Source organism: Bombus affinis, chromosome 9 (assembly GCF_024516045.1).
Source record: "Bombus affinis isolate iyBomAffi1 chromosome 9, iyBomAffi1.2, whole genome shotgun sequence".
NCBI lineage: Eukaryota > Metazoa > Arthropoda > Insecta > Hymenoptera > Apidae > Bombus > Bombus affinis.
In genome coordinates, this window is record NC_066352.1 from 7,249,759 (window position 1) to 7,273,607 (window position 23,849).

The 23,849-nt window shown below is 34.1% G+C and overlaps 1 protein-coding gene and 1 long non-coding RNA gene across 4 annotated transcripts in view; one reads left to right on the forward strand and one right to left on the reverse strand.

Annotated features, from left to right (window-relative positions):
• The window catches only part of LOC126920776 (lachesin-like), a 163,696-nt gene extending 151,317 nt beyond the window's left edge, over positions 1–12,379 (reverse strand). For 2 of the 3 annotated variants that reach the window (XM_050731523.1, XM_050731522.1), the window contains exon 1: positions 12,265–12,378. In XM_050731523.1, the coding sequence (XP_050587480.1) occupies positions 12,265–12,337 (73 nt within the window). In that variant the 5' untranslated portion in view covers positions 12,338–12,378. Of the gene's footprint in view, positions 1–12,264 lie in introns of all 3 variants that reach the window. The other variant, XM_050731524.1, reaches the window with a different exon arrangement.
• Positions 12,380–15,207: 2,828 nt separating this feature from the next.
• Positions 15,208–19,022, forward strand: LOC126920789 (uncharacterized). The gene is made up of 3 exons (XR_007712095.1): positions 15,208–15,338; positions 18,329–18,459; positions 18,559–19,022. It is a non-coding gene; the product is annotated as an uncharacterized LOC126920789 (long non-coding RNA).
• The last annotated feature ends 4,827 nt before the right edge of the window (positions 19,023–23,849 follow it).

A 23,849-nucleotide genomic window follows, 5' to 3' on the forward strand; every position in this document is an offset into this window, starting at 1 on the left:
CGCTTCGCTTATGACAGTAATTAGCCGTGGCACATCTATGATTGGCAAATAGCAGGATATTTGCTGGGACGATTTTGCGTTTGATTGCACCTAATTCGCAAACAGGGAGCCACTGTCAGTCGACGCATCACTGTTTGCACGAGAGCAGTTGGTATTAAACCGACAATTCGCCACTTCGCACTCCGAAATCTCCGCGCAAGAGATGGGTCGTGTGTGGACAAACACGCGGCTGCTCGTGAACACAGACCTTTGGTCCGTTGAGAGAATCGAGGATCGTTTTCAATCATGTTAGGCGACGCCTTTTGTGCATTCGTTCGATTATTATGAGTGATAAATTCTTTTAATTGAGGAATTGAAGTGATAGATAATTTAAGTAGAAGAAATAAAAATTTTCTTTTACGGAGTAAAAGAAAGTATCTTTTCCAGTGGCTCATGAAAGTATTCAAATATTTAACCATGGAAAATTCTTCTGGATCATGTGCATTACATGAAACTTTTGAAATCTTATTAGCATTGTCTCGAAACATGACTATATTGTGATTGTCCAAAAATGTACACTGAGCATAACTGTAACCAGAGTTTGTATCTATAACACAAATTGGAGCACAATTTTAATTGTAAATTTAATTATTTGTATTTTTGTAATCATCAAGACTATATATATAATATTTTATATGTATGTGATATCACAGACACATTAAGAAAGATGCTGATTAATTGGTAGTTGAAGCTAAATGGTGAACATTTTTCCTAGTAATTTGTTAAAACAGGACAATTTCAATGAATAATCTGGATTTAAGTAAATTAGGTAACAATGTCAGGCTAGCAAATCCTACGCTTATATGTAGAATGAAGACTGAAAAAAAAAAGATATTTTATTATTCTGACATACATGTGTAATGTACATATTATGTATGCTAGATAGTTTAGATAGCTTTATGATAGTTTTGCAAATAATAATGTTCTATGTTATTTCGTTCATAAACAAACAAGAATAAACTATGGAAATCAGTTACAGTTCTAAAGTCAGGCAAACTATAAGAGCACATAACACGTTTCCAGTTACGAACTCTGCATCAAACGAGCCCCAGTTTTGTTAGATTACGTTAAATTATATATGAGCATCATGATAGCTCATTAGGGTAAACGTACGAAACATTTAATGAACAGAATGTATTTCTACAATAAAATGAAATTCTTGTTTTCTAATAAACTATACATTTTTCTTATTATTAAAGAGTAATTATATTATATAATTATATAATTATAACAAAATTTCATTTTACCATGTGAAATATTTTAATACCATACAAAAAGTTTTTTCACAGAAAGTGCGGTTTGAATGCGAATTTTTCGTAAAGTTACTGTGTCATTATGTACTTAATTTGTCGAAACGCATATATAGAAATTATAATAAACAAAAATCACAGTAAGAGCTAAACCGAGATTTTGAATAAATAAACGATAATGTTTAGAATGGCGTTACAATATAATTGTATATTTGGAAGGAAAATGGATTGGATAAAAGTTCATGACCATCGAAATTCAAGATTATCTGATAGTTTACTAAACTTATTGGAATATTTCACTGGACTCAATTTAATGCAACAATAAGATTTATACTCTAAAGTCGCTTTAAGACATCTGTGATTTTAGAATCAAGATAAAGATCATTAACACTCAAATCCTTATCTAATTACTTATTTCTATAAAATTTCATAAACGAATTAAAAATTTTACGATTATAGGAACTATTTATATATCTCTGAAAATTGTCTTATCTGAACAATTCGATCATCATGCTAACATTAACAAAGCTTGTACTTTACTTCCTTCTGATGCGTCATTTCATAGAATAAAGTATACATCGTGCTCATAATGTAATCGAAAAAATGAAACACGAATGGAACAAAAAGGAAGGGACGGTAGATAACGCAAAAACGGCACGCGTCTCGTCCTAATGAAATATGCACCCTCGTTTCGATCGCGATCGACCACTGTCTAATAACTCGAAATACACGGTAAATCAAACACACCAGTCACCGGTGTGTAATCAACGAATCAAATCGGTGGCCCTCCGTTCGCCGAAATCGATGGTGCAATTAATTTAAACGCTTCATCCTTGCCTTTCAGTCGCGTCATTTTGAGGATTGAAAAACCATGACGTGTAATGCGTACATACGTCAATGTCTATCATTCGATGACGTGTTACGTAATGCGTGAAACTGAATTATCTAAATGTCGACATACAACGATTATTCTATTGTACCATATTCGTAAATCTTAGGACAGTTATATTATATTTGTTTTAAAATCGGGCAAATATAACTAATAGTAGAGTGATATTCTTCCATAGAAAATGAGAATAATAAGAAAGAGTCAGCTTAGAATTCTGCTATCTCAGCTAATCAAATTTTACTGTTTTAAATTCATAATTCATAAAGACATAATGGAATGATTTAAGGCTAGAAAGAACTGACGGGATATAAATTTTTAAATTAAGATATTAAATTTTATAATGTCTATTGAAGAATAAATAAAACAAATTGTGTAAGAAACTCGTTTAAAATACTAAGATTAATATTTTGAAACTAGTAGTGTGGTACCCTTAATTGACACATATGATAAAATCTAAATTCTCAAAATCTTTACTTATACCATCACGACTTTCAACCAGCCATTTATTGCTAACAATAATATTTATCACGTCGTTTTCAGATTCGGTTAAACCACACTTTTATTTAGTTTAGAGGGAATCCTACTGCACTTTCATTTATCCAGTGTCACGGGAGATGTAAACCGGAACCCAAGCAGTAAGCAGCTCGAACGATGTAATTCAACTGTTTGCACGTCAAGATTAAAGGGACCTCGGTGAGACGATCCTAATATTACTCTGTAAAAACGCGTTATAACGTCTTGACTCGAGCTAAAACTCGCCGTTGTCTTCGATGTCAAACGAAACGAAGGAAAACACCGTGCAGCAGTGGAAGATGAAGATTTAAATTTTATAAAGACTCGCAAGACAGATGCGATGGCGTAAATTATAGACACCGATGGGAATATCTGCCGGCTGAATAATGCATGATCTCACGTTCGTCCAGATTATCCGTCACATTTGTCTAATAAAAATATTCACATAGCGCCGACCACTTTTCTCATTCTTTTTACCTACACCGTCCTGTTAATTTATTTTTGTGGAGAATCACGGAAGTAGCGGAGGATTATCGGTCTCATCTATCGCCGTTCTTCCAACGTGTCATGGAGGAAACGTTCATTGATTTGCCGAGTTATAGGTGGTTGTTTGTATTCGATTTATAGCGTTCGATATGGATTGTTTTTTATATTACGCATCAACGTCGACCAAGTAGATAAAGCGATAAGCCACGTTCTTGAATTGAATGGATCTTTCATTCGTGAACGTAATTTAATTAATAAAAGAAGCCGTTTAAATAACCTAAACGATTACGTATCCATGGTACCTAACGAATATCCTTAGAGTTTCATGGAAGATTCGATTTATGTTCAACTATATCCAACCATCTCAACAAGATTGCCTAAAGTCTATCGAGAGACCTTTGAAATTGTCATCCAACAACATCCAACAAGTTTAAGACAAACTTTCTTCCGTGGATACTAGTACACATTGTCAGTAAGTCGAAGCACAACAAACTGAATGAGTGGTGCCGATGCATGGCGTCGATAAATCCGTCCTTAACCGTAAGTGTTCGTTTCGATTTATCGTGTAATCGCCATCTGCCGGTTCATTACGTGGCCGTAGGTTCGCGGCTAAGGACGAGCTTAGAGTCACGCGTACTCATACACATTCAAATGGAAACGTGCAAAGTCGGCATTGTGCCACCTGCGCTCTTTCTTTTCCTTAGTCCTCCTCCACCAACGCTCTAACCGTCTGAACCACCTCCTACTACACCTCTAACCGCGCGTACCATGGCAAGTATAAATTATCACGGCGGAAGTTAGTCCAACGAACTCTCCTTATCCTTTCGCGTGATAATAATTACTCTCTCTTTCTCGGCCGGTCGGCTGGAAATAGGTTCTTTAGTCGTCTGACGGGACACTTCGTAGATCGTGCTGGAGATCCCTCGTCTATTCGCGCCGGAACGATTATTCCTTACGTCCATCAGCCGCAGGGGGGAAGATACTGGCTCCGAATCGTCATTTAAATAGGAAATTCGAAGGTGACGATTGGTTTGGCGCTCGTTGAAACGGGTAACTTGTTTACGTCTGTGGTACGTAGCTTGTGAATCTTTCGTAAATGTTAGATTTCACGGATGGAAGTAGGAGTTCCTGGTTTATAATGTATTCTTTACGATGTATTATTTTTTTATCCATATTACGACATTTGGTGCAAATAAGATATAGTATAATTATTATATCTGTACCCAAAATTGAAACAAATTATGCATAAACGATGCTGTAATTGTTTAATATTTTATACTTTATGAAATAATATACTACTAACATTATTTACTAAAACATGCATGCATTATAGTTTAAAATTCATAGCTTATACCAAATATCCAAGTTTTATTATTTTATTAAAAATAGATATCCTAAGACTTCTGAGCTGAATTTAAAAATAATAATTACCATTTAAATGCTGATTACGTAACGGTACATCTTTACTCTATCGATATTGAATATTTTTCCAATTATAGCAATTTTGCATCAAAATACACAAAATGTTATACATGGAAAATACGTACTTTTATACGCTTGGTGCGAAATGCATGAGAAATTCATTAGAAATTTCACGCCTGTTCTGCGACACAGACAAAGAAAATGAAATGTCACTGGTCATTTAAATTATTCTAAGATTCGATATAAGTTCAATAACAGCTACTAAGCTACGAGTTCGGTGAATATCAGAATTAAGATAAAATAGAGTACGTCGTAAGCTGGCATCGAGTTGTGCGAAAAGTTTGTAATTCCGGTTTAAAGCGGTGCCAACGGAAGCGTAGACATAAAATTGAAAGGATAATCGGAACAACGGCGAACGGAGGTTGATGCTCGCGAATTAGGAGCCACGGAGATACGGTGGCGCGCTATTATGCGCACCTTGCGGTGTAATCGGCCAGGCTAATGACTTAGCACCGAATTATCGCACGTCGCTCGACGTCCCCGTAAATCTACCGTTCTTGCTTCTCTCTAATTGCACGAACCTTATTACCTGGAATTAGTTACGAATTTCCTTCCAATTGCCGCGAAGAAGAAGGAGAAAAGGCCGGGTCAATTTAACATCCAATGTATGACACTGTGCTACGTAATAGCCAAAAATATTAAGAATGTTTTGCTGAGCGAATATAACACTGGTTAATCGAACCATATTTGTTATAACAAGTTCTGGAGTAACTATTGTTCTGTAGAATATTTTTGTGACATATGACTTAGCTACTCTACACTGGTTGCATTCAGTCGTTTAAAAAATGCGACTGATGAAAAGTTCCTGCACTTTTGTTACCTAGAGGCTATATAGAACACCAAATATTTTATATATTTTTATGTTTACTTAAAATACAGAGCACAGAGTTAAATTATACTTGTCTCCGAATATGTTTGTGACCATCTGTATATTTTCGGGTGATGTTATACGAAGTGCCATTGTGAAATTATACATCATTATAATCTACTAAATGAATTTTATATTATACACCCTCTCGCAGCTATAAAAGTTAAAGCTATGTTTTGTAGGTTGCCCAATGGACTGATTAAAATATGACAGCGCAATTTATCGCGCTGGCAACTACTCTCGTATTTACGAGCTGGAAAGCAGATGTTCTAGCATTTGAAGTATAAGCGAAAGTCCGTATACTCGTGAGAGCTACGGCATGTTGGATGACCGCTCAACAACAGCGACTAACTAATAAACGCGACAGAGTCGATGCGTCCAAAGAAGTCACTTAAACTTATTTCCTAGTTCAGCTCTAAAAGTACAAAATCCTGGAAGAAATTTAATAAAACACTCATAATGTATGTATAAAAGTTTTAGTTTGTTTAAATATTTTCAATAGAGTTAGCTCTTTTTAACGATTCTTATTTATCATGAATCTTTTACGATTAATTACTTATAAGAATTTGAATGATTTGCGATTGAATATTTTTAGATTAGAAACATTTAATGTATAATACAAATATACTTTAAAGTATGGTAAAAATAATAATGACTAAGGAATATTTATTTTTGTCTAAAAACAACATATGGATGTTAAATACGACGATATTCGTTTCTATTCACAAGGCTACATTTATAGACCGTTAAATTCCCGTTTTCGTGGAACTGGATATTGTACCATTAGTGCACAAATAAAATTGGAACATGCTCCCTCTTTACAATATAGGATCCATTACCATAGACTGTTATTTAGATATATATCACCAAACATCATTCAATGTCGTTAACTTCATCTTCCTCGGTGTAATTTGTGCATACTTTTATTACATGCAGTACATCCTCTGTGTTATTGAAATATTCAATTCTAATTTTGCAAACTCTACTTTATAGTTATACAAACGTAATATATGAAAACCTAGATTATTCAGCAATTAATTCGATACTCTACACAAATCAACTAAATTTTCGAAAACGAGATTAACATTTTACTAAATACGATCACATGTATCCAATAAAATTCTCCCTGAAGCTATATCTATATGAATATACGAATCAATGAACATTTCACCTCCTATATATATATATTACCAAGCAAATGAAAATTTCACCAAACGTGATAACGTTAATTGAAAACTTCCCATAAAACAGTTTGCGTAAATACACGTATCAATGAATTTTCTAAGTATCACACAAACATTTTACTAAACACGGCCACATCAATACGAATAAAGCATTTCACAAACTTATCTGCACCTACGTATCGAACAACACGATCGATCATGGGTCGATATTTGTCTCGTATTCATTCAAAACAATTCCAAAGCAGAATTGTTTCCAGTTAGATATCAACGTGATTGTTTATCGAGCATTCGGCTCTCCTTAGATTGCCTGGCCGTTAAATGAAATACGAGCGACAAAACTGGAAAACGAGAGATAATTTAGCGAGCGCGGCACAATCGTTTCACGATCGATGAGGAAACTAAATTTACAACGCGATCCTGCGGCGTCGACGTGGTGCGCGAGTCAAGACTGACGCGCATTTTATGCAACTATATACGAAGCAGTAAAACGGGGGTGGCGATTAAAGAGATCCAGCGTCGCGATAAGATTTCGATCACCTCTCTCGCGCTCTCTCCAGTTCTATCGAGCGTGTCACGGCTCCGAGCCGTTCGTTTTTCTTTTTTTTCCCCCCAGAAACGCTTACGTATTTCAGGAGGGTGACGTTCGAGAATGGATTGGCTCTGTTCGAAGCCGATCATCCTTCATCGGTTTTCTTTGGGATGAACAATGCCACGCAAGAAAATAGAGACAAGCAATTTTTTATGGGATAGGGTAGAGAATATCTTGAGGTTAATGCAAATTAAAAATTAAAGAATGAAAATATGTAATTAACTTATATGTATATGTTTGTTATCTTTCATCAGTTTCTAGGGGGATGCGACATAAAAAAATAAAGTCGAGAAATTTTCCCTGTTTTAGTAAGTGTTTCAATATTAACGAGAATGAGAAATTAGAGAAATGAAAAAAGCGACATGAAAAATGTAAAGGTAAGAAATTCTTTGTGAGTTAGAGATCGTGAGACTGAAAATCGAAATTTCTCTATGAAAATTGTATTAATCTATTTTTTACCCAAAGCGATTTCAAAGCGAGGATCAAAATAGGATGAGAGTATGAAATGTCTTCGCGTATTCTAATTGATACGCTGTTCTTTGGGCACCTATGGATCGTAAATAACAGTTTATACTTCATTTCATTCATAAAATCTATGGAAAAATGGAGTAGAGCTATATTAATAAGTAGAAAAAATACAAAAAACAGATTAATGAAAAGAAATGAAAAATTTAATATCGATTAGTGTAATTGTAAATATTATTGCTGTGCCCAGAAACGATTAACGTAATCAAATAATACGTAGCATCCTACAATTGGTGAGAATATCGATATAATCGAGAAACCAGTGGTTCTATATAAAAAGGGGGCAAGGATGGAAAATAGAATAAAATTTTTGTATCGAAGACGTTGTTTTCCATCAAATGAAGTTCAAATATTTACTTGATGTATATATATATAAGCATGGTATTTAATAAATCTCCCTAAAGGTATTATAGCTGTGTGCTTATGTTTGTGTTTATTATATTGGCTAATGCATAACGCGCAATGAAACAAGATATTCACGCACGATAAATTTTATTGCTTTAGAAATTATTGAAAATGTTTCCCCATTCTGTCGAGTACACAATTCTGCATTTCGTATTAAATTTCTAGGAACACTTTATAGCATGTTCTGCAGGATTATTTTAGCAAATGCTAAAACAATCTTTCCTCTTAATTGCTCCACTTTTATAATTATTCTAGGAAATGTAATTGAATTAATTGCATATGACTCCATAAATAAAAATAGGGACATGGATTAGACAAATAATTGAAAGCAATTTTCTCGAAAACAATGCCTGGTATAAAAAGATTTTATTTTATATTTTGCAGTAATGTTAGTTTCTGTTTATGCAAATTTTGTTGTTAGTTAATTTGATATCATCCTCTTTTTGGTTACACCACCAATTATAAAGCACCCCGTATAGATCTCATAATATAATAAACTGAAAATATAAAATAAAAGCATGATGTATAAGGCAAATTATCGATTTCGAACACGTGAGTGATGTACACATTTGAATAAAATTCACGAGAACGTGCTACTAGATAGTAATACAAAGATAATAATCTATGATTGAACGTAAGTGAACACGTGAACGTAACAAAGTAGTTTACATTTATGAATAATTAAGCATGTTTAAACGCTCCTTCCACAATTGAATTTTTTTAACCAACGCTAGAATAATTGTATTTTAAGCTTCCTATGAATTGTATTCTGTCATATTTTAAAATATCTTGCAGAAATAAAATCAGCGTCAATAATAATCAGATTAAATAAATAATAATCAGATTTTGTCAGAAAATAGATCGACTTGTATTAAAAATAAGAAATGAAAGACTTTAGAATTTGAATATCCGGAACCAAGTTAGATACTAAACAAGTTAACATGAAATCTGACAACTGACACTAAGATGTCGTCTTCCATGTGAATGAAAGATTCAGAGACGTAACGAACTGCATGCGAACGATGAAGGAACTAGGATTAAACCCCCTGTTTAATCATCTGCGGAAGTGGGATCGAGAGATGTTATGCTTGCAAATGCTACAGGAAATCCAGGAAATAGTACAGAATAAGAAAACAGGAAATCTTGCAAGATAATTGCATTCTATAACTACGTGATTAATCTTTTATACCCGAAGCACTTTGTATAATTCCTAACTCGAATATTAACAAAATAATTATATATGTTAGAGCGATTGCAATGCTTAAAAAATTTCTATGTATTTTTTCTTCTAGTTTCTTCCTATTATAATTGTTTCAATTTTTTTTAAATCTAATTTGTCTAATGTTATAGATATTTATAGATTTGAAATTTTATTCGATTAAAATCCTAAAATTTCTCGTCGTTTTGGAAAATACGAAGACAGCGTTACATACATATTTTATTAATTATTACTTTCGTGTTCACTAAAAATCATAGCCATTCAGAAATATATTAAAATCCTACTCAACAGAGAATTGAAAAAATCCTACATTTTTAAATATTTCTTTTTATTAATTTCACCGAATATTATAACTACATTTAAAAACCTTTTAAAACATCTGAAGACATTTAGAAGTTTACACAGAGTTCTTCATTACTTCAAACGATCTTGTAAGAATTTTATCATAGTCCTTTACTTCCTTTTTATCATCCATTACCTTCTTCATTTCAATTTCTCTACTAATAAATTAGATCCACTAAATATCGTAATTATTTACAAATATTTTGGAATCTCATTCAATCAAGATTCCAAACATAAGTATGTAAATACTTATTAGTTCGAAAAATTCTATGTTAAAAAACTTGCTACATAATTTCTTTATTTTCTTTTCACTAGCCATTTATATTTCATTTAAATTTCTTTGCGAATAAATTAACTCCATCGAACATTCTATCACAAAAGTTTCAGAACCTTCTTTAACCAACATACCGCGAGTCATTTTTCACTACTACAAAAAATTCTACGTATCCACCAGTAATTTATTGAACACAGACCATAACGAAATAACACTCTTTGTTGTCGGTGATTAACTTCATAAAATATGTATACTGTGTCTAACGTGACACGTAGATTATACAAGCAGCAGTATCCAACCACTCACTCCATCGTCTTCCTATGCTCCTTCGTTTAGACGTACCGTAACAAACCATTACAAACCAGCTACAAACGGTCAGTTTACGATCGTCGCATTGAGATTGTTCATAAGACACTCTCTATCGTGACCAAATGGACGATGGAGACGATTTGACACACAACGATACGTATCTCCTGTACACGTAAAATTTAGCACACGCTCGCTGGAAGTTGGCATTCAGAACTTAACACTGTTATATCGGACGTAAACATTAAAATAACCTAACTGCGTTATGACTTGTGGAAACGTTCGTAGTGTCCCTTTACGATTGGTCTTTTGATGAAATTTCAACAGAAACGCTATAATATTGCAATATACGAAATATTCTGTGTAGATAGTTGTCAATGATAGATTTGTTTTTTTAAATTGAAAGTACTTTGATACGTGGTTCTATAGCGCACAATTGTAAAAGAATTGTATGACAGGTTTCTAAAGACTGAAAGCTTTGATACGTAGCCCTATATCATAAAACTGTGAAAAAATTCAATGACACTTTTCCAAGAATTGAAAGCTCTGACACATTGTCCTATAGGTACCATAAAATTGTGAAAAAATTCAATAGACAACTTTTCAAAAATTGGAGGCTTTACACGTGGGCCTATATCACAGAACACACATTGATTCTGTTGAAATTCTTTTGATACAAATAGTCTCATTCTGTGGTGATTTTTTGGGTACAAGTATACTTTTTTGAAAGATTCAATAATAATTTTCTACAAATTGCTAACTTTTCACGTGGTCCTATGCTATCACAATCGAGACTTTTAAATGTAAACTGTGTGTTTTTTTTAAAGAGGTATGAGACGTTAAGAAGCCTTACACTTTTGAACAATTTTTAGCTGTACCTTAATTTTAGTAGAATCTAATTTAGCGTCTAATTTTACAAATGATGGTCAATTTGGCTTCTGCGTGGTACATATTCTAACAATTCGTTAGCATTGCATTTAGAGCCCTAACACTGTTAATTAAATCGCGGATGTTTATGCAAATTCGTGTTAAAGCTAACTAAATTTGAGTAACAGTATATTTTATCTTCCAAATGTTATAATACACACATAAATTTTACTCTTGATGTTTTGTGTATTTTTGAATCTACACCTCTGTTTGTCCGTTTTTACCTACTTGTTGTAAATGCATAGGTACACATACGAAGTACTATACTGGTAATCAACCATGTGTGAATCGAGTGAAATATATTACCAACGCGCCATTAAACTTCTAAGAATGTTAACTGCAACACTAACCAAGCATCTGAACGTATCTTTCAAAAATCCACATCTCACATCCAACAACTTCGGTACTGATAATAATATTCCAAGAAACTGTCATACCAAACGTCTACAACCGAGTCTCTATCAAAAGCACAAAATGCGCATAAACATTCGAAGATGTTTTTCAAACATTCTCGCCAAGCGTCTGTTGATCATCGCCATCAGACAAATGTCAGCGAAGAAGGATCTCTTCACCTTTATCTCCCTTCAATCCACCAACAAAAGGCAATAGATTCTTCCTCTCGTATAAACGTGCTTTTACTTCGAATTTCGTTCTTCGAATGTATAGGAACACTCCTCGAGAACACTCGCAGACATTAACGAGCGTTTCCGCTCGTATACATTGCACGTCTCCGTTAACTATTCAAGTAGCTTGCAAACATTCGTGAACACTTGCGCGCTCTTAAAACTGGCATGTAAACGTACTTAACCATATTACAACGCGTTATCAAAATATTTTCTTAAATACTTTTTTTAAAAGAAATTCAAAGAGAAAAATATGACGAAGAAATGGTTCAATTGCACTGATAATGATAAAAGAACTTAATGCAAAAATGTATCGGCTGGTCAGGTGATGTGGTCGATTTACCTGAGAGCGGATCGTTCAGCGCGGATGCCCATGTCGCGATGCAGAGAACCGTGATCGCGAAAACTGGGAGCATATTGTTACGTGGACGACGCGGCTACGTCAACTGGCTGGTGTACGACGAGCGTCCCGACGCTTTGCCGCCAACAGTATGACGCATGCGCGTCGCACCTGTGCGAGACTACCAAGAAAATATCGTAAAAATATCTGTTTACAATCGTCCCGGCGACCAGGCACGCCGACACGAGTACCTCTTCAGGTCTGCTAGAAGCGAACAGAGAAACTCTCTCTTTGTCTTCCTGTGAACCGCGCCAGTAACTTTTCATGCTAATTACATCAACCGGTAATTGCTTTAAGATTTTCCTCTCTATATCTTCAGCCCTTCCACGTTCTAAATCAGCTGAAGTCTTAAAAGCCGGTTAATTGCGTCGGAAGGCCGTGTCACGGATTTTTCTGTTGTAACATGGAAATACGAGAATAAAATATTTTAATCGAGTACCAGCTGGGCTAACTATGATCATGATGTGTAAACGGGATGTTTTGAGAAGGGAAAGGATATGTGGCGAGACTCTTGTGCGTGAATTTGGTTTAGAGAATGAAATTTGATGCGGTTCTAAGTTGGGTTTGCGCGTAACATGTGCTCTTAAATAATTTGTTGGATTTTTAGAGATTTCATTCTTTTTTTAATCTAGAAGTGGAATCGGAGGATTGAATTTTGATGAAGGAATTTGAAGGAATTTTTATATGTTTGAGAAATTATATTCACAGCAAAAGTACATTGTGTCATAAAATAATGGCTTCATGGAAACCGAAATTGCCTTAAAAGCAATTAAGACGAGTTTAAAATATAATGACATAAAGATGTGAACATCGCCGAGTCATTTTTTATTCTATTACTACCATGATAAAATAAACCCTAATCTCAAGTTTGTTGCTTCTTCTCAATTCTTCTCCTTGTTACCGTTTATCCATTTATGTAACAGCCATTTAAGAAGGATTTAAAAGCATAAAGTTGTACAATTCCCTGTTTTCCTTATCCCTCCATGTATACGTAACGAAATTTCTCTTCAATTTCTGCGGGATCACCCGTTGTTTCGTATCGCGGTAATTAATTATCAAGTTGAAAACTGCAACAGCACGAATCCAACTTTTCTCTATCTTCCATCACTTTTACCGACGAAAGTTATTATAACAAGCTTTAAGAATTACTTATGCATTGATGAATATAAATTACACCGTACATTGAGAAGTTTAATCGAAGTTTACGAGAAGCTTTTCGCGCGACTATTATCGGCCGATCTCGAAGAATTCGAGACACCAAATAGACGAATAGTTTCGTCCAGCCAAGTTTCCTAGCTTAATTTGTCAACTGGGTCATTTCGTAATCGAAATTATTCTGTCGACTCATCGCTTCGCGAGTTATCTCGTTTCGTCTATTGGTCATGGTGATAGAATCGATTTTTGATGAATATCGAGTTTATATTATATAACGTTATTATTAATGTTAGTGTAGAAATGTTGAACTGCAGAATTTAATAATGAAAATTTCAACTCAAACTCACTGCACGTCAGAACTCATTTAATAATATAATTTAATAATGATATTTAACTCATAAAACGTTAATAATACGCACATATATTCAATGCTAAATTTAGTATCAATTTTAAATAAATCAGTAACATTTCATAATATGTCCAACAATAATTGTAATTTAATAATACTAATAATATCTAGTAATAACTTGATTAAAATGCAACTTTTATTCCGCTGGATAAAACGGTTGCAAAACTCTTACTGAAAAATTCCAACTGTAATCCTAAACTCCATTCTCAACTCTGGTCTCGATTGAACTTTGAACTTACGCATGCATTTTCCCAACCATTTCTCCTTGCATATGCATATCCTTTCTTTCTCTACTTCTCAATCTTCTTCACTCGACGTAGTAATTCCTAGAATGTCTACAATTCAGGAGTGTTCACCCAAAATCTTGCGCACTCGTACGCCCTTTGTTCACATAATAATCTCGAGCACTTGGTCCAAACACTCTCCTTTCATACTTTTAACACTCCAGACTGAAAGTCGGATTTTCTATGCATCTTATGACGTATGATTATAATGCTTTTTATGACACACGAATCGTTGCTTCATTCCTTTGTGTAACATCAAACGATGTATGGTACAGATTATTAAAATTATTTAAACATCTATTGTTCTATTAGGAACCGACAAGTATGAAATTCCATTTTAAGACGATAAAAGTGATGTAGAAATCTCTAAAAACCGTCTAATAGTAAAACAAAAGTCGAGAGTATTTTGAGAAAAAGATTTATAGAACTATCTATTTAGGTTAAGAATCATTTTTTTTCTTCACCTCGTAAATATAAAACAAACGAAGTTTATAAGCTATTACATTTACCAATCCAAATGTAGCTATGAAAACACTAGAGCTAAAACTTCTAAAATGATGTACTGAAATCACCATTTTGTTGTATGTGCTTCTTTTCACGAAATCTCTTGAATTATTAATGAAACGTTACAGCTCTCTCGGTCGTATAATTTTTATGAACAAAATCCTCTTGAAATTTTCGTTAAAAATACAATTTTTCTAAAAAAAAAAGGTAACCAAGACAATCGAAATAATCAAAAATATTGCCTTACCAAATGTTATAATGATTATTTCTTATAAATTACCATGAGTGCTATTTATCGTGATTAAACAGTAAGGAATCATTTCTACCATTTTTAAATGTATTTCTCTTCATCCTCTTTTCCTTGTCTACAGCTGGAAAAAGTTTCCATACGTCCACAATGCTTTTATGACGTTGTTTATACAGAATATGCTGCGTCGTTTTGCCGCTTCATCTCGCTGTAATCGAGGCATTAGGCGCTGCAGTATCGTATAAAGCAGCATATGTTTGATTATGTTCGTGTATATCGCGTCAGAAATCGTAATGACTGCAGAGGAAAATGAAACATTCCAGCCGTGCAACGGTGCCTGTGGAAAAGAGGATCAGAGGGAATCGAACACGATCATTTATAATCTCCGTAAGGACGATACTCGATACGAATATGCCAGGTGAGTCGTAAATAAATCAAAAAAATAATTTCTTTTCTTTCAGGGATATTCTTTTCATACTTGACATACGTATTCTTGAGATTTTATTTCATTTCGTTACTCGTGTTTGTTGACTTTTCTTCGTGTTCATTAATAAATTAGGACCATCGATGTGTACGTATCTTGTTTTGAAAATCGATTCTATACATATTAAAATAAAATGTGCGTGACAGGGATTAAGCGAATGTCTATTAATTTTACGTATAATAAAATGAACTGACATAAATTAACGTTCGAGCTCTATATTCTGTCCATAAATAACTTTTAAGATATTGAACGCGTGAATAAAATAATGACATAGTAACATAGTTTAAAATATATAGCGTGAAAGTTCGTATAACGTGTTATTAATTATCATGTACCATACAACTATCATGTTTGAAATAATGTGTTAGAACATTATATTACTTCATTTTTCACCGGGTTTAATGAACTTCGCACGACAATTTACGCTGTCGTCACAATACTAATAGTCATTAAAATTCTACGAAATTTTAAACATTATGTTCACTAAGACAAGTTTTCGAAAAATAAATAAATTATAGTAAATGAAGAAAATTGATTTTTGAAGCAACATCAGTTCCTAAGTACAGTTTTTAATATTTAATAACACTTTATATACTACGCAAGGGGAAGATCCTTTATGCAATTTTTGAATGAAGAACATGAAAGCATACGAGTCACGTCGTTCCCTTATTTGTTCACACGTTGCATCTATACAATTGCTCGAGGATTTCAATGAAACTCAACGTGCAAAATTCTCTCTTTAAGAAAGATGAAAAAAGAATTGTATTCCTCTCTAGAAAATGTAATTTCTAAAAATCGATTTTTGTTTCCTTTTATATATCTTACCACACACGTTCAAATATTGAGTTCAAACTATTAGAAATCAATGTCTCAAATAAAATAAGATACGAGTAATTCATCTGAGAAATGTCTTTTACCGAAACTAGGATCGCACTCTTTGCAAAACTGTACTGTTCTAAACGACAGATTCTCTATCTCGCTAAGAATTTGACCTATTTATTCGAACCTTTCGCAGAATATTCCGAAAAATTGTTTAAAGCTACCAACACGATCTGCCTGTTACTTTATAGCTAGAATTTCGAACAGAAAATCAAATATGCACTTAAAAATCAATATTTGCTATTCTTATAAAAAATTCGGGATTTACGCGTTATCGCCCATTTAATTCCACGCGTTCGGTGTTTTAAGCTTCGCAAATTCGGAATATCTGCTTACGTTTAATGATTCGACACGTTCGATTCATTTAACAGCAGTACAACAGAAAAATAATTTCTACGAATACACTGTACATATTGTCAAATGTATCGCAACATTTTCTACGATATCTTCTTTTTTTTCATGAAAACTGTGCTCGAAAATCCTTTAATTTACTTTCATACAAAATCAAATTGGAACAATAAAATATAACGTGTTACCAGGGTAGAAAAAATACAGTACCTAAATTTTACTTTTTTCTTTGACTATCGGGGCGTTCGTGATCTCGAAAATCGACCACAACCGAAGCGTGTCGTCGAAATAAAATTTCGTTTGGTTATATTTTCGATCGGTGACGCAATCAATTCACGTGACCCACATTGAATGGAATATGACTAGAAGACGCGAATCAATTGTTGATCGGCCTTTGAAAATCTCGTCGTGGCCATAAATCCATTTGTTGCCGATAAATCCGAATTGCCGGGGTAAACACGCAGGCAGCAACAATAAAATACGAAGCAGCTTGCTGTGCGCATTGTTACGGAAAACGATTATTTGTTTTCGCTATTCCACATAACTTTCCCGCGCTTCGATGTGTCACAGAATTTTCGACCTCTTTTTTCCTTTCTCCGTCTCTCTCTCTCCCTCTCTCTATTTTCTGGTTTTTTGTTCTGATTTCCTTTTTCGTTGTTCTACCTATTATACTCAGTGACACGCACGCCGCCATTCTATTTTGTCTCGTTGAAGCCAGTCGTGCGTATGATTTGAGGATCGTGCACGACCGATAGTAATCCTTTTGGTGACAATAAGTTGCGCGTGAATTTCAGTCTGCCAAAAAATAGACAGTTTTCCGGCAAGGTCAACACAATTGCTGGTGCGTTTCGGTTTATAACTAACACTATGCTCGATGATCAATTCACTCGGTCTGGTTAGTGTTTTTAATACACAACTATATTCAAATACATTAACAAAATTTATTTGAAATTTTGTTATAATGTAGGTAAAATAATACATGTAATATAATATATGACGCAACATGTCTTGGTAAAAATAAGTTAACGCGAGGAAACAATTTTTCGATATAAACGCGTTTAAAATTATGCGATTTGTGACGGGCATGTTTATTTCGTTTTCAGCTACATTACGTAGATTCAAGATTGATCAGAGTATGTGTAGACGTTACCATTAACGTAATAACAGTCTACTTTCATTAGTAACACAATTTTAATTGCGAATTGTGAAAGCAACAACTATTCTAGGAAACTGGGATTGGTCTTATTGCAAAGAGCATACGTTTGCCTGTAAAAAAATATGAAACAGTCGAAATCGATTTTTTTTCACACCTTAAGCACATTTTACGAGAACAGGTCACACATTACATAAGAGTTCTCTATAGCAACTGTTTAAGTACTTTCGTGAGCCACTATATGTACTGTAGGATTACATTGAATTCGCGACTCCATTACGTACCATTAGTGTGATTAAAGCAACAAATGTGCACCAGTCCGGCCTTAGTAAATAATCCTAATAATTTCTCGTATTATGTCATCAACCCGCTTCAATCTGTAGCTATACGCGGCAGTGTTGATTTTTAAATGTTCCCCATAATAGTACAGCCTCGCGTGATAATTCAGCCTCGCCACGGATACTATACAAGGTCCGCGTGCTGCTAGATGGAATCGCACCTCCGGCCAGATGTTATTACGCGCAATTGCTTTCACTTATTACAGGCACACAGTTCCGGTGGCGTACTTTTCCCGTAAAAGGGAAAACGCCCCAAATATGAGTTTTCTTCGGCTACAGTCTACCTTCAGTGTTGCGACCAATGCTTAGTTTGATTGCCTGGATATTCAATTTTGAGGTGAATATTTTTATATTCGTTCTATTCGACTATTTTTATTCACTGTTTTAAATGTGTATTTTTGAAATAAAGAATAATTTTTTCTGTTTTTTTTTTCAGTTCATTGTTTACAGGTTGAATGAATTCTATAACTTTTAGGACACATTGGTCTGCTCTATATATTTTGCCAGTTGCTTGATTAAAATTTTCTAAATTATCTTAAAATCTAAATTGTTCTTAATTGCACGATTGATTTAAAAGAGTTGCCTTTCGCTATTAATATAAAAATATTGTTAATATGATATAAACACTTCTTGTTTAAGTAGTATTCGATATGTAACAAGCATAGATTATAGTAGTTAGTTGTATAGTCAAGCATTCTATGTATACAGGTAGATAGATCGACATTAATGAAAATCGAATGGAACGCAGAACAATTTAACTACGTGAAATGCAGAAACTTTTAATCAAAATTGTTTTAAACCTATTTCAACCGGTATTATGTTCGACACCTCAATAAATGATAGTCATTTAATTTCTCCATAATTACTGCGATACATACTTGCCTTTTATCTAACTGATGTTTATTTAAGCCTTATGGAAGTTTCATATAAAAATTTGTATATGAAAAATGTATATGAATTTTTGTAACTGGTTACATAATAATATATGTGCTATACAAACATTTACAGATTGTTCACGATTTATATCCAATGTTTTGCTCAACCAACACGATTAAATAAACATATTTATATTTAAGCGCATTTCCTATAGTTTCCGCGATCAGTAAGAATTACAAAATGCTCTTATGACATAATAACGTGAGCTTTAAACATTTCGCGTGTCGGTCATGCCGATGTAAAGGCATTACATTCGCGATCTAGGCACAGCGTTCCACGAGTTACTAAACACGCCATACTATCGTTAATGCTGTTATGCATGCGGTATTATTTTATTTGCATGATCTTACGTACACTGACTCATCATTTCGGCACAGACAACTTAGTAAATCGTGAATTTATTCTTTCCCATGTCCATTGATTTGCAAGCAGCATTACTAGAATGTCTATTACTCTTTGAAGATCTAATGCATTTTTTAGTCTAAAACAATAATGTTCCTTTATATTGGAAAGGAAAAAATTTTAACTTGGAAATACGGTGATGTTACGTGCTTCCTTGGGAAGTAAGAAAATGGCCGGAGAAATTTAGAAGTAACTTGAAAACAACGAGTTAGCTAGTTAAAAAGAACTTAGAAACTGAGCGTAGAAAGCATGAAGTTGGAGATAAAATTAAGTGAACGTAGACGGTTGCAATACAAGTTTAATTAAAAAGCAACAATGTTTATGCTGACTTTAGTTTTATTTAAGTATACTTCTTGCTTTCGAGATACAGATGATTTAATCTAAAGCTGGAAGCTATATTATTATTAGAAATAAATCACGTTTAATTAATCAGACAACCAATTCGAAGAAAAAAATATCCGGACACTTTTTATTACTGATGTGAAACGCAATGAAATATTTAAATTTACTTAGAATAGAGAATTTAGAGAAAATACACCTGTATAATAGCAAATATATTTTTAATCTGTTTAATAATATATTTCATTTTATTCTTATAGGTAGAGAAGATCACTAGTTCATTTTTATTTTTAAGAATGATTATTTGGAAATAGTACCGCACAGTCGACAACTAGAAAAATTTCAATATGAAGCAGATAAAATCAAAGTCGAAGGATGTCAATTTAAGATGTCATCTTTGAAAGACACGTCTGGCTATTGTTAAAAATAATTTCATATTTAAAATAGAAATGATAAATATGAAAAAGAACCAACAAAGTACCGAAGAAACGATTTATTAATTCATCTGTAAACTTTGATGAAGGGTTGTAAAGGGAGTTACCTGAAGGGGTTCGAGCCTAAGTACCTATAAACCAAATAACGAATTTAGCATAAAGTATATTAATGTTCGAAATGAAATTAACGCCAAGGTGTATTAATGAAATAAGTGAAAATTTGGAAGGAACGATATTCATAATGGATTTTAAGGAAGAATTTCTCTTATAACGAAGCAACGAACCAGAGTATACGTTATTCTGGACTGTACGTAAAGTGGTATAGCAATTTAATAAAATATAAGTAAACTCATTTACCCTAACCACTGTACAGAAAGTTCTATCCTATCCCATTAAAAATAATTCCAAGCATTCTGTGTACAGTGTATTTTAATAATAACCTGACTATTCCTGTGGTTTTGTACTTTATACCATTAATAATTTCTCTGGCTCTATTTTTTGTCATTGTCAATAAATTACTCTTCATTCTGGATACCTAATAAAATTAGAAAGTTATCTATCTACCGATGGACAAAAATATCTATTTTCCGAAAGCAGTCCTTTTTTCCTGTCTATATTTCTATTTTCACTGACATTTTCAATTACAGAAACGAACAAACGAAAGCTGAAAAGGTAAACTGTACGTAAAACACATTCCAACTTTACAAGACGAAACGTTTCACTGTGCGTTAACTTGCAAGCCTTGCATGGCTAATTAGCTTAATAAAAAACCTACGCCTCGTCTTGACGTACTCTGCAAAATTTATTCATAAGAAAAAGCATCGGGCCGCTTAACCGCCAAGTAACTTAGTCGAAGTTGAGTAGAGAGGATTTGTGCGAAAATCTTGGAGCGACCCTCGTGCTACCTTCTCGAACGTGTAACGATCCTCTTTCCGAAAACAACGAGCTTGCGTTCCCCCGAGTTTAACAAGATTGTCGCGTGCACATTGGTGCAAGGCACGTGGTTCGGTACGAGTGTGTTCTCGCGGTCGGATCCTCGAGACGCGGCGGGTTCGGGCATCGACGCCAAAAGCTGCAAGGATCGATTTCAATTTAGCGGCCGTTTAAGCGTGCACGCTCGTGGCTAACGAGCTTTCGAAAGTCGTAGATAGCCGACAAGTTGGCCTACACGGACGGCCGCGGCTCGGAACCACCCTTCGGAACTTACCGCAGTCGGCCGGCAAGCATCGCGAGCACACGTGTAACACGACACCGATAACTCCCTCTACATACCTATAGAATGTAGTAGGTAAGTGCACTAATATACAGGGTGTGATAATTATTTAGTATAGTATACAGCTAATCGATTTCAATGACTCACAAGTATAGTGGCTGCAAAAAGAATTGCCATCACGTTGTATTTATTATAGCATTTATGCATCGATTAATTAAGTCTAAGCATATTATATGCTTCGTACTATCTTTAGTGATACTTTCGTACGACCATAAATGTTTAGTACCATGGCAATGAGATGTAGAGCCTGATAAAAGAAAAACTCTGTATTGAGAAGGTAGGTTATTATAATAATTACTAATGAGAATTAATAATTCTTCCGAGTGTACGTTAGATCAGGTGAAATAATTCGTAGTTCTGCGGGAGGAAATTCCAATGACATATAAACAGTATTTTGCTACTGCTTTGACTTTTTATCTCTGAGCACGAGAGTAAAGATAATATTCATAGGTAGGTTCATAGCGGTCGTTGAATGTACGCGGAGACACAAATGAGTTCATAGCGCTTATTGAATGTACGCGGGCACAGAAATGGCTTCATGGCGCTCAAAGGGTTAATCAATTAACGAACATACACCTGATATAGGAGACATCTTGCTTCAGTTGCTTGATAGGACTTGAGAATTTTTATTTTACCGAGCTATTGAACATCGCATAGTTTGTGATCTCTGTGGATTTGAAGAACCATCAAAGAGCTGTGTTAATTCAAATATGGAATCTGATTGATATGTTAATATTTGGCTTGTTTTAATCATTGATCTTTATGAATTCAGGCTTTACTATCTTATGACGTTTCATCTACTAAAACATGTATGTGTAATATGTACTTTATGGAAGATGTCATTGATAGAATAGAAGAAGATTGTTGCGTTAAATGCTCGAATTTAGGTCTGAAGATAAGCTACATTTAAAAATATCGATTTTTATATTTTGTTGATTCTTACAATCATAGAATTTGTTTTATGAAAATGAAGCATTTTACGCTTTAGTACTATAGATATTATTCTCAAAAAAGATATAAAAAAGACTGATAAAGCAATGCTCGATTTACAATCAAATGCATTCGAGTTATTTAATTATAAATTTCAAACGAGAAGTTTATTTGATTATGACAGAAGTATGTGTATAGTAACGATATAGAAAAGTATTACCATATTACTAGTAATGTAACTTCTAAGCTATAAAACATTGCACAGAACGAAAGTAGAGCATTATACGCTTCATGCTATTTAGGTATCATATGCTTGGCAGATTACTGCTCGAGATATACTACTTACGCTGTCGCGAAAGGCGATGCTCACACTTATCCCAAATAAAGGAATATTAAATTTAACCGCTGAAGTCCTCTTGCAAGAAGGAAAAAGCCAGCACAATATCTCAATCACAAAAATTTAATCGTCACATTTATTTGTTCCATTAAAATTGTCAACTTGTTCTTATGAAATTATTATATAATTCCATAAACTCCAGTTATGGATCGCAGTAGATACAGTCAAAGTATCGGTACGTCTATTAATATGCAAAATTAATAAATAAAAAGGAACAAATCACAAATATGTTCTCCAATTTATAAAGTACATGTTTCACTAAATTGGCGGTTTTCTACTTAATCGGTAATTCTACTTAATTGGCGGTCAATAAATTTTTATCGAAGTTTCGTATGTTTCCTAAAACAATAAGACCAAAAAATTATTTTTAGGATCTTCATTAGAGAAGTCACGAAACTTATACTATAAAGTTCCTTTCTACGGTTTCCGATTCATAATGAATGGCCAATGAATTAATTCTAAACCTATTCAACTATTCCGACGCCACTCTAAAAACTTTACTCTTCTAAAGGATCGTGTTGTTACTTTGTAAATCGAGCAATTTGCGAAGAAAAATTCCGTGTCTCGGTCAATTTCATAGACCGCCCATGTGTGCTTATTAAAATAGAACACCCTGTACATATGTACGTAGTTTAGTACATAGATACACCGCACGATCTTGTGGCAGCGGGCATTGTTAACGTCTAGAAAGGATAAGAGCACCGTGGAAGGTGGCCAGGGACTGTTTTACTGCTTTTCCAGCAGCGATGGCGACGGCGAGTCAATGGTATGGCGTGCAGTTCTCCCCGCAAAGATTAGAAAGAACCGTGTATGCAGCTGAGGAACAGATTTACGTTCGGCAGGTAGATTGCACATTATGGTCGACATTTTCTACGGGCACGGTTTCCGTATGGCTGGAAGCTCCTCTTTCTCTCTCCCTTTCTTTTTCTTCTTCGACACTCCTCTCGAAAGCGATTTGTTCTTTAGTACCACCGAATGAGATATTATGGCGATTGCCACTGCTCTGTATTCTCCTA